This window comes from Rousettus aegyptiacus, unplaced genomic scaffold (assembly GCF_014176215.1).
Source record: "Rousettus aegyptiacus isolate mRouAeg1 unplaced genomic scaffold, mRouAeg1.p scaffold_m13_p_13, whole genome shotgun sequence".
Taxonomy (NCBI): Eukaryota; Metazoa; Chordata; class Mammalia; order Chiroptera; family Pteropodidae; genus Rousettus; species Rousettus aegyptiacus.
In genome coordinates, this window is record NW_023416288.1 from 32,213,192 (window position 1) to 32,231,301 (window position 18,110).

The 18,110-nt window shown below is 33.0% G+C and overlaps 1 protein-coding gene across 2 annotated transcripts in view; it reads right to left on the reverse strand.

The window, feature by feature from the left end:
• FAM126A (family with sequence similarity 126 member A) overlaps positions 1-18,110 on the reverse strand; it is a 65,318-nt gene that overhangs the window by 18,959 nt on the left and 28,249 nt on the right. For both annotated transcript variants that reach the window (XM_016159553.2, XM_016159556.2), the window contains exons 4-10: positions 13,717-13,896; positions 12,809-12,889; positions 12,197-12,312; positions 11,730-11,825; positions 3,630-3,746; positions 764-851; positions 88-247 (exon numbers count right to left, since the gene is read on the reverse strand). In XM_016159553.2, coding sequence (XP_016015039.1) covers positions 88-247; positions 764-851; positions 3,630-3,746; positions 11,730-11,825; positions 12,197-12,312; positions 12,809-12,889; positions 13,717-13,896 — 838 coding nt within the window. The remainder of the gene's footprint in view (positions 1-87; positions 248-763; positions 852-3,629; positions 3,747-11,729; positions 11,826-12,196; positions 12,313-12,808; positions 12,890-13,716; positions 13,897-18,110) is intronic.

Genomic DNA, 18,110 nt, shown 5'->3' on the forward strand with positions numbered 1-18,110 from the left:
TAAAGCTAGAAGTTATAGCATTGTAAGTCCAGAGAAAAAGGTGATAGAATCAACATTCTCTAATGTGCAGAGTTTTTTATTTCTTACCATGTCTTTTCCACCTATGACCTCTAATTGACATGCTGGTTACTGCATTTCTTGATATTCTAGAGGAAGTTGGTGTGATTTCAACTTGAATACACCTTGTACCCTCCTTACTAGATTTCATGGGGCCATGAGGCAATGAAGCCTTTATTGCATTAGCAACCTAAGGAGGAAATACAGTTTAAGATTGGTATTAATGAATGTATTATTATACTCTTAGATAAAACAAGATATTAAATTTTAACAGGTTTTTAAAAAATAATACTTTTTCCAAGGTATTTTGTAAGATGATATATAAATCCTTCAAAATAACGAGTAAGAGCTAAGAAGGAAACTTTTAGTTAAAAATAATATCTAAGTGATGAAATTCAAAATTTGAAAATATTGAATTATATTTCCAAATGCCTAATGTTAATTAATAAATGTAGCTCTAGCAAGTTAAGGAGAACATTCCTACAAGTTAAAAAAAAAAACTATCAGGTATCTAAGAAGTTAGTCTAACAATATTTTCAAATTTATTATATTTATCTTTTCAAGTATTAAATTTTCCTAGTATTATAGAAGCATGAATCACTGACTATTAATGATACATTAATGCACTATAAATGGCTATTTCACAACTTATACTTCTAAACTGAGAAATTTTAAATGAAAAAATTTACATAAATAAGGCACCTACCAGCAATGGCTCTGGATATAATTCTAACTGGGCTCTGTATATAATATCATCCAATGCTTTTTGAGCTAGATCCCATTCTCCATTGTAACTATAAAATTAAATGAATAAAGTGAAGAAAGTATAATTATTTTAAATTCTATATAATTGAACAAAATACAATGAGAAACTATTTATCTTTACTGAAGAAAATAATAGGTCATGTTAGTACATTGCTTAGCATTCCACCCACCTTAAAAACATATTTTTAAATCTTTAAATTCCTTTCAAATTGTATCTGAAAGCCTATTAGTGGCAAAGAAAATTTTATAGATGTACATTTCCTCTCTAAAGAACATTTCTATTTATGGAACATATCAAAAAAGCTAGTCAAAATCAAAGCATTTTAAACTTTCAAAGTAAGTCAGAGTATAGTAAATTACATACCTTAGAATAATGTTCGGAACACTTAATGGTCAAATTATTCTTTAACTCCCACAGATTTAATGAGAATCTACAACTACTGTGGCTTGCAATATCCTAAGTAGTTACTTCTTTCTTTACATTATGATAGTCATTTAAAAGTGTACATGATGTATGCTGCAAATATTTGAAATATATTGAGACAAAATTGTGTGTGTATAATTTTCAAAGACATGGCCAAACTCTTCCTGAAACCTAAAGGAAACCTAAGGAGAGACAGGTCACAATGCAAGTAGATAATAAGAATGCAGCTAAACTTTTAACAAATTACTGAAAGCCAAGTATGAGTCAGCATGAAAGTATATATGCCTGGGAGCAGGTGTAAGGCGAGCTCGCAAGCTCTTCTCTGCAAACCTCTTAGAGACATTCACAAGAAAAACTGGGGGCAAGATGGGAGACCAGAGTATGCTGCCCTCGGCAGTGCAGGCTTGAAGGAGAAGGGTGGCCACCGGAGCAGGAAAGGCATGAAGATTCGGCCAGACCTTTTTCTCACATGGAACAAAAATTTTAAAGCCTTTGGGGAAAGAACAGAAAACCCTTTCACCCTAACGGCAAAGGTAAAAACTGACTGCAGCTGAGAGAAAAAGAAAAAAGATTTAAAAAAACCCTCTAACTGTGGGGAAGGATAAAGAAATCGCCCCATTCTGATACCACTAGAGGTCTCATCACTGGAGAAGGGGCAGGACCACCAAGGAATGGGGAACGATTCCCCCACCCAGGCCCTTTCCCCCAGATCAGAGACAAAGGGCCTACTTAGAGGCTGGACCAGGATAACAGAGAACACCATGCCCTCCACCCAACCAGGCTAGTACACATCTACTAACAAGCAACGGAGCTCCACTACTGGAGAAGGGGCAAGAACATGGAGCGAGACCCTCTCTGAGGTGCAGACACACACACACGCAAAGCTGAAATCAGCTGAGGATTGAACGAGAATATAGAGGAAAACACTCCAGCAATCCAGCTCCTCCCACTCTAAGTACAGGTAACATGAGAGGAATTTGAAGTAGATGATGACATGAAGGTAACCATAGCAACAACAAAATCCAACCCCAGCTCACTCCTGCCTATAATAACTCCACTAACAGCCTAGAAGAAAAGAGGCATGCCCATTTCCAGGCATATATAATATTTACCTCAGTCTCTACTGTCCTACCCATAAAAAAAATGATAATTAAATGTTACGAGGCGCACAAAAAGCAAGAAGAAAACAGTTCACTGTCAAGAGACAAAGAACAACAGAATCAAACTCAGAGATAGCTCAGAGGCTGTAGTTATCTAGTAAATTAATATATTAAACCATGAATAACTACAATAATATATTAAAGGCTCTAGTGGAAAACATGGACAACATGAACAGATAGAGATTTCAGCAGAGAGATGGGAACTATAAGAAAGAGTCAGATGAAAAGGCTGGATATAAAACATTCTAATGGAGATGAAGAATCCTTTCAGTAGGCTCATTATTAGACTCAACCTAGTGAAGGAAAGAATCAATGAATGTGAAGGCAGATCAACAGAAATTACTCAATCTGAAATACAACGCAAAAAAGAGAAAATAAAATAGAACACAGGATCCAAGACTGTGGGACAATATTAATGGTCTAACACAGAAGTCAACAAACTTTTTCTTAAAGGGCTAGATAAAAAATATTTTTGGCTTGTGGGTCATAGAGTCTCTATTGCAACTACTCAATTTTGTCGCTATAGCACAAAAGCATCTGTAAACAATATATAAACAAGTGGATGTGACTATGTTTCAATAAATATTTCTAAAAAACAAACAGCAGGCCTGATTTGGTCCAAAGATCACAAATCCTACCTTCAGTGAAGAAGTTTATAATTTACTAGGAAAAATTAAAAGTATCGACTGAATACAATGCAAAGTATAGTAAGATATGTATAATAAGAGAATTACAGTAAAAAACAAGGTTCAAAAGAAAATACTAGTATCTAAGGCATTAAGACCAGCACCAATATTAGCAATTTATAGTAACTTAAAAATAAATTATTTATGATCAAAGAGGCTCTAAGATGTTTTTCAAGAGTTAAAATTTCTGGAAATGGAAAAAGATATTCATTGAGGGGGAAAAAACTATTTGGAAATTACAGCCAAAAAAAATGAGTAATTAAGAAAGAAACTGTGAATATATTTAGATGTTGAGAATTTTCATTCTGTCTTTAAATTTTAAAAAATGATGAAGTGGTTTACTTGGATACAAATTCTTTAGAACATTAAAAGATATGTTGGAAATAATAAAACTGTTATCAAGATCTTGATGGATATTCTTTCACAAAAATATGTTAATTGTGTATCTACTGAGATTATAATTTAGTAACAATAAAATAACAGACTATAATGTTCCAAACAGATCAAAGGTTGACTTTGTATATGAAATAAACTTACAAGGCAAAATAAATCCCTGTTAACATCTGCACCATGAATCCTGAAGAAACTGGTATCCTGCTACTTACACCTTTGTATTTTCTTACATGTTGTCGAGGATATCCACAAACAGAGATTCTAGAAAGACCAAAATAAATATATTTTTAAGATTGGTCAAAATTTAAGTAATTCGTTTTTTAACATTCATAAGCCAACAGTGTACCAGGAATGTTCTCACAACAAACCAATAGCTATGAAACAAAGAATCTTTCCAAACAGAACATTTGTCTGTAACATTTTTCTTAGCAAGTTTAACCAGAAAAAAAAAAAAAATGTATAAAGCGAGAGGTATGTTAATATATAGTAAGTGAACCAGATTCTCAGAGTTGATTCACTAATTTTATCAATTATTAATAATTTTTGGTCACCATAAAATCTATTACATGGAACTTAGCACTATTTGTCATAAACAGGCCTGTGGTATGATCCTCTATTCCTGACAAAGACCTTGACACAAACTACAGGCTCAAAAAAAATTACTCTTAAATAAGACCCAAACATTATGCAGTACAGTTTAATGAACTTCAGATAGATTGAAATTTGACATGTTAAAAAACCATGAGAAATAAAATGTAAGCAAATCATTATATATTCTTTGAATGCCTAAACATGACACAAAGGTAGAATCCCCCCAAAAAAGATCAATATTTTTACCAAATTTTTAAAAATAAGCCATAAAAACTGAAATATAAAGAAGTAGTTATTATAGTGAAGATATTTAAGGAGTGCTAAAGTTAAGGAATATTTATTATAATGAACAGGAAGCCACCTAAAGTACAACACAGGGGACCAATTATATAAACTATTCAGAGAATACTATAAAACAAGTAAACATAATGTTTTGAAAGCCTATTTAAATGACAGGGGGGAAAACTGTACAACATAACACATGCAGCCTAATTCCATTTTATAATAAACAAACAGGTGAACAGCATGAGTCACTGTAAAAAGATCATAGACAAAGTCATAGATTATCTCTGAGCTGTAGGATTATAAACTTATTTTCTTTATATTTATTTGTGTTTTCTAAATTTTCTATGATCAACATGCAGTGCTTTTAAAATAAACAGTAAGTTTCTATTTTTAATAAAACAGGAAAATAGCTATTTTCTTATAATATGTTGTGGCTGATAAAAATACAACCTTTATTTAACCTTTATTTAATATAATACTAGTCAATAAACTGTAATTATTTGCCTCCTCCCCGCCCCCCCTCATGCAATTACCATCTAGAACTTAATATTTCCCCTACTCAGGGAATCTAAGCTTTTACTTAGACATGCCCAAGTGTACCACAGACCATTCCGAAAATATCCTTCTGAAGATATCATTAATTCAAGGCAACTTTAAAGAGTAAATATAAATTTATTTGATATTGAGAGGATCTTAGAACTCTTTAGAACCAAAAATAAAAGGGAACAGGGATACTTAGGGATTGAATATTCATGCCCCCTCTAATTCGTGTTGAAGCCCTAATCCCTCAATATGATAATATTTGGATGTGGGGCCCTTGGAAGTAACTACACTTTGATGAGGTCATGAGAGTGGCCCTCGCACTGGGATTAGTGTTCTTATAAGAGGAATAGAGACCAGAGGTTAATCTCCGCCATGTGAAGGCACAGTGAGAAGGCAGTAGCCTATAAGCCAAGAAGATAGCCTTCATCAGGCTTCATCAGGAGCTGAATCTGCTGGCACCTTGGATTTCTCAGATGACGCAACTGTAAGAAACGAATGTCTATCATTTGAGCCACCTGGTCTACAGTACTTTGTTATAGCAGCCTGAGATGACTAAGACAGAAACCACAAAATTAGCTGTACATGAAATAAAATCAACTCAAATTTTGTTTGCTATTATAAAAACTTATATACAAACTAGAACAGAGACTCCTCTTACCCTTATTATCTAAAGCAAATTTAGAACCATTTAATTTTCTTACACCTTACACCCTTATTATAGAAATGATAGAGAACTAATCTATGAAGGCTAGGACTTTTCAATTTATTTATTCATTCAATAAATACTTAGTAAAGATTTGTATTGTGTGAGACACTAGGGACATAGATGGAAGATGTGGTTCCCAAAGAGACTCACAATCTAATCATGGAGACTGTCTCGTAAACTAAAATGTGCAATGAATGAGTTATAGAATTAATAAAAGGAGAGTGGTAAACTCTAATGGAAGAAGTAGAGGGTCAGAGAAGGCTTTCCAGAAAGAAATTCCTTTGAACTGAGCCTTGAAGAAAAAGTGAAAATATTGGAAAGGGCAAAAGCAGAGAGGGATGAAACAGCGTAACATGGAAGAGACTGGGGAAATTTGAGTAGGACAGAATGCTAGGACACTAGAAAAGAACAGAGAAGCCAGCTAGGAGTCAGATCATGGAGCATCTTTCAATCTGCTAAGCTTCAGCACGTAGGCCATGAGAAGCAGCTAAAGTTTTTTGTTTTGTCGTTTTAAGCAAGGGAATGACATGATTGGATTGGTCTTTAGGTTATATCACTCAGGCCATACTGGAAGAGTTCATTGAAACTGGAGAATGTCAAAATATCCCATGAGTGAGATGAAGGGGGCCAAACTAAAGAAGGAATTGTGGGGAGAATGAAGAAGGGTGGGACTGGAATCACATTTAAGTAAAATCAGCAGGGGGTGGGGGACCATAAGGACTAAGAGGAGCACATAATTATTCCTACATTAGTTTGGATAGCTGTGTAGATGGTAGTGACAGTAAATGAATGGTCTAACATGGTCAATCCAACTTCTAAATTTACTTTAGGTGAGAACTAGAGAAACAATTCTAGCAAACACCAACGCAGTTGAAAGATTCACAAGGGAAATAAGATTCCAGATTCTCTCATTTTCTCTACTAGCTACCCACAAGGAAATAAGCAGTCTTCTATACGAGGCTGAACCTTTATTCAGAAATGCAAAGGATTAGTGTCTTAGTCTGTTCAGGCTGCTGTAACAAAATACGACAGATTGGGTAGCTTCAAAACAACAAATACTTATTTCTCACAGTTCTGGAGGTTGGAAGCACAAGATCGGGGTGCCATTCTGGTCAGACGAGGGCCCTCCCCCTTCAGGGCTGCAGACTTCTTGCTATATCTTCACATGGCAGAAGGGGCAAGAGAGCTCTGTGGCACCTCCTGGCTAAGAACACACTGATCCCATTCATGAGAGCCCCACCTCAGGACCTACGCACCACTCAAAGGCCCCACACCTCCTAATACCATCGCATTGGGCATTAGGATTTCAACATATGAGTTTTGGGGAGACACAAACATTCAGACCATAGAAGTTAGTTTTTTGTAACTCCTAAAACTTTACCCAAACTGTAGCAATAGAATGTAGGAATTTTGCATTCATTACTGAAAAATATTTTAAAAGTAAAAACCAAATTATTTCCTTTAATCATACTTGTATTTAATGTATCATAAATCTGAAGTGAACGAGATCACCTATCACTCATTCATTCAACAAATAGTTTCTACTGTATGCCAGGTACTTCTCTAAACTCTGAAGATACAGTAGTAAACAAAACATCCAAGTTCTCACTTCATGAAGTTCTAGCAGTTGACAGACTTATACTAGATGAACAAAGTAATAACAGTGTTGTAAGTGCTAAAAGGTAATAAACTAGGATGAGAAGCTGCTACTTTAGAAAAGATGGTATTGGAAGGCCTCTCCAAGGAGGTCATGTGTGAGCTGAGACCCAAAATAATCTAGTCCTATCCAGCTGCATTATTAACTAATAATGGTATCTCTTTACCCTCTTTTCTCCATTCTTTTCTTTTAATAATTAAGAATTCTCTGATTCACTCCTCAGTTCTCTGATCACTCCATTCAAGGACATTCTTTTCTCATAGATCCTTCACTGAATTTAAATAAAATGCAGAACAAAACAAAAACAATCAATAAAGCTACCTATCACATGAATGCCTGATTCTTCCGTTCATCACAGGAACACTCTGAAGTTAACTGATTTCCTTTCACAAATCCAAAACAAAAGGACCTAACCTTACAAAAGAGCAGCTGAGTAGCATAACACTTATTTCTATTTTAAATTTGCTTTATGGTCACATAGATCTCTCCCCAAATCATAAACCATGTTAACAGAGAAATCTCTTTGGAAAGTATATTTTGTTAATACATTTCTGGGAGAGGTTCTAAGTATCAATTTGTAAGTGAGGAAAACTCTTGCCATGATTCTCATTCTCTACTGAGAAACTATGTCTCATTCTTAGACTGAAAGTAAACTTTTCAGACTGTTGTCAATATACTCTGCGTTTACACCACAATATAATTAGAAGGCCCAATTCCAGTGAGACTCACTGGAAAGAATATTTATTCATGCATATACCGAAACCCAAAGTAGAAAAGAAAGTAGATTAACTACTCTCTTAAGATCATCAGATCAGTTAATAGAAACTAGTCAGAAAAAGGGAAACAACTGTCCTAATTTTTAATTTGAGAAATACTTAAAATTTAGCCCAGTTCTACTTTCTATCAAACTGTATAAAAGATACAGATTAGGAAACAAAACTAACCAATTTCAAGACCTTTTTCTGCTCTGTTTTTTAAGTAGTGAGGAGAAGGCCAGGAGAACATAAAAAGTGGAAGTAAAAGAGAAAAAGGAGAAAAGAGAAAATGGAAAAATTGCTTATACAGTAATGAGCACTTTTCTGTTCTCATGCTTCTGTTCTTTGAAATTGGGAGCCTAATAAAGGCTGTCTTTTCTATCACTTTCTACATGCAAACACAGTGCTCAAGTTGTTGGAAAAAAGATTATTTTAATTGGATTGTAAAGGACGAAGAAGATTTATATAGGCAAAAGAAGTTTGCAAATAAAATAATAAGTGATGAAAAGTCAACTATAGTCTCCTCCAACAAAGAATGATCTATATAAGATATGTTTCTATAACTGTTGGTAACAGTATACAGGGAAGAAAAAAGAAAGAGATGCTATACATTCATAGTTAACATGGGTTCATCACTGGAGTACAATTCATAATACCTGTTATTTATTGAATGATAATAAAGTGGCATACACTGTGTTAAGTTATATATGTGAGATATATATATATAATTTTATCGGTCATGAGAATGAATCCATAGAATGGTTTATTTGCACAAAGGTGCCCTTAATGGACACCCCCCCCAAAAAAAAAAAAAAAAAAGAACAAGGAGAAATCTGTTTAGGTAGTCAGGACGACTGATTTAAGAATTAGGAGAGAGGTAAGGTTTCATTATCGATACACAGGAAGAAATACCCTGAGCTAGAATCCATAGCAGTACATATCCAAGTCAGTCAGCTGAGTGACTCACCAGGTGAACAAATCAGGAGTCTCTTACACAATGGGAGATAATTTAACATACTAGCTTAGTACAGTTTCATCTTTAATATATTCCACATTAAAATACTTCTCCAAATTTAAAGGGCTTTAATATATACTAGCAAAACTTATTTGTAGTATTGGTGGGTATATTCCTTTTAGGAAGGCCATATACAATGTTTAGTACTAGCAGATAAACTTCTTGACTAAAATTCATTGAGTCTAGCTCTTGCCTCCTTTCAGACCTCCTCTCCAAGTGGGCCACGCACACTCTGTAGGAGGAAAACACAGGCTATCAAGTTGGCTCTCAGTCTGAATCAGGAAAGCAAAGCTCATGGTAACTGAACAGATTTTTGCTCAGTAGAATGGATTGTATGTAGGGGTAGAGAGTAGGAAGTGTCCAAAATTGTTTTAATAACTTCCACAATTCATTATAATCTCAAAGTTAAAAAAAGAATGGGACACATTTGTCACTGGATCTAGCTCAGATATTCCATAAATTTTTTCTGGTTATATTTCCATGCCCTTCCTCCTAGAAGACCCAGGCAATCGTTTTGGCATAACATCAACAACCAAGTTGAGCTGCAATCGAAAACTAAAACTACATGGCCAAAAGGATGGAATTAGTCATAACACAGTGAGATTACTTTATTCTTCAGGAAATTCTGCACTAGGACTAAGGTCATTAGGAAGTCATATACCTTAACTATCAGAACCATTTATCACAGACTTATCGCCACAGTTCAGTTCTATAACCAGTTTCTTTCCATAGATATGGACAAGGCTTTGCTTGATTAGATACAAGTGCTTTCTAATTCTTTTCCATTCGTCTTAAAAAGGTACAGAAAATTTTAATTAGACTATTTGATAAACAAGGGAACCACAAGTTAAGAAAAATAAGTAACTAGCTTTTAAACCATTGAGAATATCGTAATAGGGAATCCAAAAAAAAAAAAAAACTATAAAAGATGGGAATGACAAATTTGATGGAGTTCGTCTTATGTTCTGTGGCTTAAGGGTTAGCATTACTTAAAGCTTACGTCTTTTGAACTATTAGATCTCTTTCCTCCCTTGTTTTCTTAGAGATGGTGAACATTTATAAAGAATCAGTTTTTCTTGTGGTATCAAATTAATCTAATATGTTTCTACTAAAATCTTCCTTGGTCAAAATACCCACAGCTAGTTTTTAAATAATGTATGTTTCTCTTTGTTTTTAAAACTAGCTCTAGCATTTACTTGCGTTCTTAAAAGATTATACAGTTCTCTGGTTAGGCAAAATTGGTATATTAGCAATTTTCTACCCAGAAAGTAAAAGTAATTCTATTAGAGGGCAGTCAGTGTATTGGAATTACACAGGACAGAAGCCAGTGACACATGTTCTTTCCTAAGTTTTCCAACAGCAGTTTCAGGAAAACATCAAAAATGGCTCTTATTTAGGAGGTTGTGTTAGAATATCTGAATGTATTAGAACCACACACACACACACACACACACACACACACACACGCATTTCTGGGTCCTCTGTCTAAGACACTGCTTCAGAGTAGGACCTGGGCTTTTGTAGTGTGTTTTAGATTCAACAGGTGATAGCTTAAACCTATGTTTCTGAAATGTTAGTCCTTATTCTCATTTTAGTCCATAACAAAGTTTTCACTGGACCATAGTGAAATGAGAAACAAAGAAAGCATTTTTAATTTATAAATTATTCTTTCTCTTCCATTCCTCTTTTTTTGATGTTAAAATAGTCTCCTTTTTAAAAAATTATGCTCTAATACAGGAATCATCTGCAAGACTCTCCACTTCTCTATCTTCTCTAACAAGCTCCTTGCCTCATTACCTCCCTTCTCCCTCTGGTCCTGCATGGTTTTCTATCCTATTCAGAATCAATTTCCGCTTTTTAGTTTTGATTTGATTTGATTTCTACATATTGCTCTACACACACTCCCTCTTACTAACTTTTTGAAGTTACATTTTCTAAATAACTTCCCCAAATCTAAATTATTCTATAAGTTCCTTAATTCTATATTTTCCATTATTTACCTGACTTATCAAAGGCTTTTTCTGCGTCTTTTTTTGTTTTCTTTTGTTTTTGTTTTTTAAAAAGGTAACATGACCATCACAGTAAATTTACAGGAGAGAAAATCACACAGGAAAAAATTTAAATAAACCATAATCCTATTAATTATACATAAATATGCTGGTCATATTCAGTCAATGCTGGAATCACACTACATATATTCTATCATTAAATACTCTTTTAAATGACACATTTTAAATGTTTGCATAGTATACCTTAGGACTATCATAATTTATTTAACCAACATCCTGGCTCAATTTTTTTGTAACAAGTTTAAAAATCAGTGTCTCTATTTCTTGGTGCCAAATTAGAACACAATAAAAATGAATAATAATTTTTTAAAAAGCAAACAATACAGCAACTAACCACATACTTAAAACTGAAAGGTCATAACAGTTCCATCCTTTGAATTATATAGTATGATCCTTGTCTACTTCAATATTCTATTGAAATGCTATTCAGCTTGACCCTCTTCATTGTTTTTTGTAACTGTCATGTACAGAGAGCTTCCTATGTATTGATAAGCTCAGCTTCATATTAACTTATTTAATGTAAACAAATCATTAAACATACAAAGATAACCTTAGATATGTAACAAATTAGCAATCCTAGATGCATATTTTTTGAAATTAAAAACATTTAAATTTTAATTTACCTTGAACAAATTTGACACAGTGATTGAAGAGAAACACTGGGCATATAGGTTAAGGTAGCATTATAGCACAACAAAAGGAATGTCAACACTTCAAACCTAAAGATAAACCAAAAGAATATTTTTAATTCTTTAGAATTTTAAGAAGTCAATAATAATTAGATTAAGCAGGCATTGGAAAGAAATATTATGTTATAGAACAGACCTATACAAAATAATCACAACAATAACAATACAAAGCTAAAAGGAAAGAGACTTTCCAAGTCATATGAAAATTATCTTAAAAATTCAATGTTCCAGATGACATCTAAAGTCAAAATAGGAAGATGTGTTTTTCTCTTGCATAAATGACTCAATATTTTTAAAACTTGTTACATACAACTCATTAAATACTACTTATAAATCTACTGAAATAATTTTTTTTTTAAAATCAGTACGGTAGGGTAGTAAATTATGTCTCCACAATATACCTATTCTGTGCTGTCAGCATCTCCCTTTGGGGGTGTGGTCCACTGTACACTACTTTTGACAAACCATGCTGGGATAGTGCACTCTCGGTCAGAGCCATGGACCCAATGCTGGAAGGCTAAAGAGAAGACATTTGAATAAAGAAGGAAAGAAAACATTCTGTTGAAAATGTGATATTTAGAATACATACATCACTAAGAATGATTGCCATGAACATCATATATCTTAAAAATATTCATACTACCTACTAAATTTTCTGTTCAAAGATATAAATTATAAACCACAAATATAAAATCGCTTAACTTCAAAAATTCTACCATGAAAATACATAAATGCTACGAAAAAATAGACTAGTCTTATCCATCAGAAGGAGAGAAAAATACTTCAAAATGAATACTTTCAATAGATCTTTTACCATTAGATTTTGGTTTAAAGTTTAATGATTTTGATTTCTTATTTCACTTTGAGAATAGCAAATACTTTGTGGAGTGTTTTATACTTTTTAAAATACTAATAAACTGATAAAAAAAAATTTGTCTCAATAACCAGACATTAACTTATAGCAACTTCAAATCTTAGAGACAATAAATTTATTTTGATACAATGTCACTTACTTCATGATATACAGATGGTTTGGATAAAGATGGAATCGTAAAACTCAATACTTTGCTATGTCCCTGTTTGTCAACTATTTCCTATAAAAGTGAAAAAAAAATCTTAAAATATTTATTTTTTACACACAAATTTAAAAGCTTAATTTAAGTTGTTACTCTAAAAAAAGACCTGAAAAAAATTTTAAAGACAATTAAAATCTTAAATTATGATAATCCATTGTTGGTTATTCATAAACAGCCAGAGTTTACCTTCCATTTTTTAAATATCAGTAACATATAGTTTTAAAGGATAGCTGAAAAATAGATGTAATGTCTTAAAAATCATTAATTTCTCTCACATAAAAAGTTACATTTTCTTAATCAATTAACACAGTTATAAAATGTCAAGAAAAGGCCCTTAAACTTCTTTTCCATTTTAAAAAGTACAAACCTTAAGTATATAGGATATCATACTATTAGTAATGCAAACTATATGTTAAATCAATGGTGTGAGTCCTGGAGACAGTCCAGATTTTATAGAATTATTAATGGTAGATGTTAAACTAAATCCTTCTAAATTTTTGTGAAGTTCACAAACAATTTATAGACAATGGATTCTAAGTTTAAAAAATTTTAAATTCAACAATGGTATTTTCAGATACATGTATAAAAGAATTGAAATGATCTGATTTCCAGTCTTCAATCAATCCAAAAAAGTTTGTTTACATAATTATATGTATGCCCTTATAGCCCTCAACCTCCATAAAATTATTTTTAGGAGAAAGAGCTATGAGTCACTTGATGTATAAAAAACAAATACTAGCCTTACTAAAATGAAAAGTAGTTGCTATTATGTATTTGCTTTTACTGAAAAGGTTACATATTTGCTTTTGCCAGGAAACATTTTGTTAACTACGTTAAATACAAACCAAATTGTAAACCCCTAGAAGAAGAGCTTCAATGCATCCACTGCTGTGCACATTTCTGCTGGCTGAGACTGCAAGGTAGCACCAAATTAGTTCTGGAAGAAACTGCAGTGTAAATCGAAGTAATTGCTCCTCTCCACTGCGATAGAATTCAAAGAGCTGGTGACAGACAGGTTCCAACAACTGGAAGAAAGACAAATGTTAATTCAAAGACTGGACTGTATTTGAATGACACTAATATATGATATACAAAAGTTTTCCCTGATTTCTAATTACTGAAATATATAAATGTTTCCATTTTTTGGAAGCAAAACTATTTACTGTTTAGCTATTGAGTAAAACTTCAAACTCTAGTGGAAGGGCAAACAGTGCAAAACAAGCATATTCGAAAGCACTTTGTAAACTTTAAAATATTCTATAATTCGACAGTAGTATTATTATTAAAACCGTATCTTTTTGACTTCTTAAAACACCTAAGCTCTAAGATATTTCTTCCTTAATATCCTTTCTTTCTGATATAAGATGCCAATATTAAGTGATTGGCTACAGGGCTGGAGAAATTGAAATAGGAATTCTAGGTAGTTACTGTCGCATCTGGAGCTTCTGTCACCTCCTGCATCTGACAGCAATGACTGTTGTGTGGAGTAGCTGAATAATTATAGAGCCCTTAGATCTAGATCCCTATTGTAACTGCATAATCTAAACATTGCTGTCATTTTGTTTTAGACATGATTTGGAGTTATCTATAACCTTTCCTCTCCCACCACACTCCCAGCATTATCCAGTTAATAAAGCTGACTATCTTTATAACAGACACCTTTTTTTAAATTAGAAACTCAAGATAAGGGACCCTTACAGGTAAGTATTATCTTAAAGTATATGCATTGATCATATATAAATCATATACAACTGTCAGGAGATTTAAACTATCAGGCTACTGTATTTTCAATGAATTATACAGTTCATTCACTTTTATAATTTAGGCAACAGATTTAAATCAACTTACTAAAAAGATTTTCTACTACCAATAATTATAATGAACAGCAACTAATTTACAGTGGATGTTTCGGTTTCAAATAGGTATATAAAGTAAACTGGATGTAATTAAAGTCATTTACAAAAGGTATAGCAAAAATTACACTTCGATAAACATTGACTAAGTCAAATTAGTCTTTTTTATTGAAAAATTATCTACTTTCTGACAGTTAAGGAATTACCTTTTTGTTTCTCAAAATGATCATTAGAGGGCAACAGGTATTCACTTTGGCATGACAAAGGTAACAGGAAACTGGAGGGCCAGAGGTAACCCCATTCACAGAGAGCAAGAAAAGTTTTTAGGGTAGAATCTGAAAGAATGGGATTAGGGTGGTAGGAATAAAGAAAAAATGGTAGGGGGATATTTAGCTTACAGGTAGAGTTTTTAAAATTTCTTTTTGGAACAGTATCAATAATCTCATACTGTGAGATACCTCTCTAAATACCTGGGAAAGCTTTGATTAAACCCATTGATGTAGTCTAATGAGTATCTGCAAAATTATGAAACCTTATGTTGAAAATTTATTCAATAGTATGCATAAACACATAATCAATGATCGAAAGGCCTTATAACGGGTTTAAAATCCAAAATTAAAAGGGTTTTTGCTTTATGAAAGCAGAGCCAAATGAAGACGGATTCAAAGGGGATGTAGAACTTATATGTTATAATAAGATTAGATTAATTATGCATATCGAACCAACAGAGGTAAACACTAATATCTGTGCAGTGTTTTAAAGCTTGCAAAATGTTTTCACACCAGTGAACCCATTCAATTTTTACAACATTGTAGTGTAGAATATCATTATGCATACTTTCTACATAAGAAAATTGAGACAAAGAGGCTAACTACTTTGACCAAAATCACACAGCTCACAAAGGTCAGAACTTGAACCAAGACTTCTGACTCAATTATAAGCACACATGAAAAATGTCAAAGAATAAAATGATATATAATGTGGAAAATACAAGTGGTGTCTCACTTATCTAACTTGACTATATTTGAGACCAGCAATGGAGCATTAAGATATGCTGTATTACTGGTGTCTGGTTTGAATTTTTGAATATATTTTCTCATGGATACATTGTTATGCTTGGAAAGTAGGTTTTATAATACTATTGAGAGAGAACTGTACCTCAAGTATATTTACATGTGTTAAACGGGTTTTTTTATGTGTCAATGAGACCCTAATCAACATGTACCTTCTTTCTGTTTTAAAATACATTCTGCATTCTAAAGCAACTAAGTTACAACTCAACTTTTACAACAATCCATTCATAAGACTTCTGTATCCTAAGAGAGATTTGTAATAGTAATAGAAATGTGACTTTAAAATGCCTTTGAATGACTAAAGCAGGAATAAAAGATGGGAAACAGTTAAGTTTGGGTAAATTAAAAGAAAATCTTACAAATTTTTTTTTACTTTAATTTTAATTTGGATTTATTTATTTATTTTTGCATTGAATGGTTACTGAGGAATACAGGTAGGATAAAGATTTTAAAAATTGGAAGGACACTACTATTCAAGCGCCAGATGCCATTAAACTGACCCTCCCATCACTCTTGGCTCCCTATGACTAAGACACCAAAGAGACTTCATGTGGCTCTTTGAAAAGACAGCTGTATTCCTGGCAGACTTAAGCACTGTTAGCCTCTAATTATATACCTATCGTAAAGTTAAAGTCAGTTAAAACACCAGTCGAGAAAACCGCATTGTACCAAAAACTGCCTCTTTAAAGTCTCTTGAACACACCACACATACCTATCTCAGGGCTTTTGTACTTTCTATTCCTTCTCCTGGAATGTTCTTGCCCTCTAATTCTCCCTCCGATTCATTCAGACCTTGATTCAACCACCACCTCCTCAGTCCCAACACAAACTCCCCCTACTACACTTCATTTCTCTTCATAGCTTTATCCCTAAATGACATTGCATTTTATATTTAGATATTTGTTTAATATCTATCTATCTCACCTACCAGCATAAAAATTCTAATCCATGAGATCAAGAATTTAGTCTCTTTTGTCCACTGTTATATTTCTAAGTGATTTGGGGTATGATATATGGGTTCAACAAATATTTATGAAGTGAATTAAACTGAATAATGAAAAAGTACTATTAGTAGAATCCAAATACCAAATTTGCCAGACTTCAGGTAATACCAGAACCAACGTCTCAGATTTCAAAAATGCCAAAAGACAACAACAACTCTTTTAGAATATCTCCCAATTAAGAAACAAAATATTCTAAAGAATAAAAAGGTTGTGACGTAAAAGTAAATTATACTGTTATATTTTAGAAGTACTTCTCAATGGATTTTTAAAGATTGAGTTGTCTTAAGAATACAGAATATACATTGTCTTCACTAAATGAATCAGGCAAAAAACATAAAACAAACTCATGTGCAAAACGTCCTAAACCAGTGCTTCTAAATGTGTGGTCCACGGACTGAAGACCATCCACAAACTGTTACCAGTCCCCAACAGTATAAATACGGAAACTGAAAGGAAGCATTTAGTAACTTTTATAGTAACTTGATACGGCTGCAACACCCAAGTGGGAGATCAGCATGTTCTGAACAGGAAATAGTTCATTTAGGGGTTATTAAATTTGTTGGAGAAATTTGTGTTTGAGAAATACTGCCATGAACCATTAGAGCTGTATTCACTATAAATCTGAATAAAAGAAATGCTATGAACCAAACTAGCCCATTAAAAATTTACCTCACAGACTCTATTCAAAGTAGCCTGGTTAAAGTACACTTCATTAGAGGAAGAATTTTTAAGTCTTTCAAAAATACTAACCATGAAATGATAAAAAAAAAAAAAAGAAAGAAAGAAAAAGAAAAGAAAGAAAAGAAAAGATTTCTTTAAAGCACAGAGCTATTTACTCTTTTGGTGAAGTAATTCTCACTTAAAGATAGAAAACTTTAAAATAGCTTCTACCCAAACACAAAAAAACTAAAAACCCTTCAAGGAAACAATGTACCTATACATACTGTACAAGTTAAGAAGCTTTGGAGGGAGGAAGGAAAGACAAGAAAAATGTGATTGTTCTATTTAGTTATTCCAGTTAACATTTTTGGCTTGTCAGTATACTCCCTAATCTTTTCTTCAGCACCTAAAATTCATGATGTACTTTATAGCATCTACAGCAGAAGCTTAAAAGGCTCCCTTAAAAGAAGTTAACTACTCAAATAACAAAAGACTCTAGTTATGATAGTTTCATCTCAAAGGCACATAGGTCTATATAGGACTGGACTCCAGACTGTAAATTATTTTACCCCTGTGTTAGAGTCTACCATCATATTTCTCACCTCTACTCTACCTCTTCCCATTCCAACTGACACTCCTCTAGTTCAGG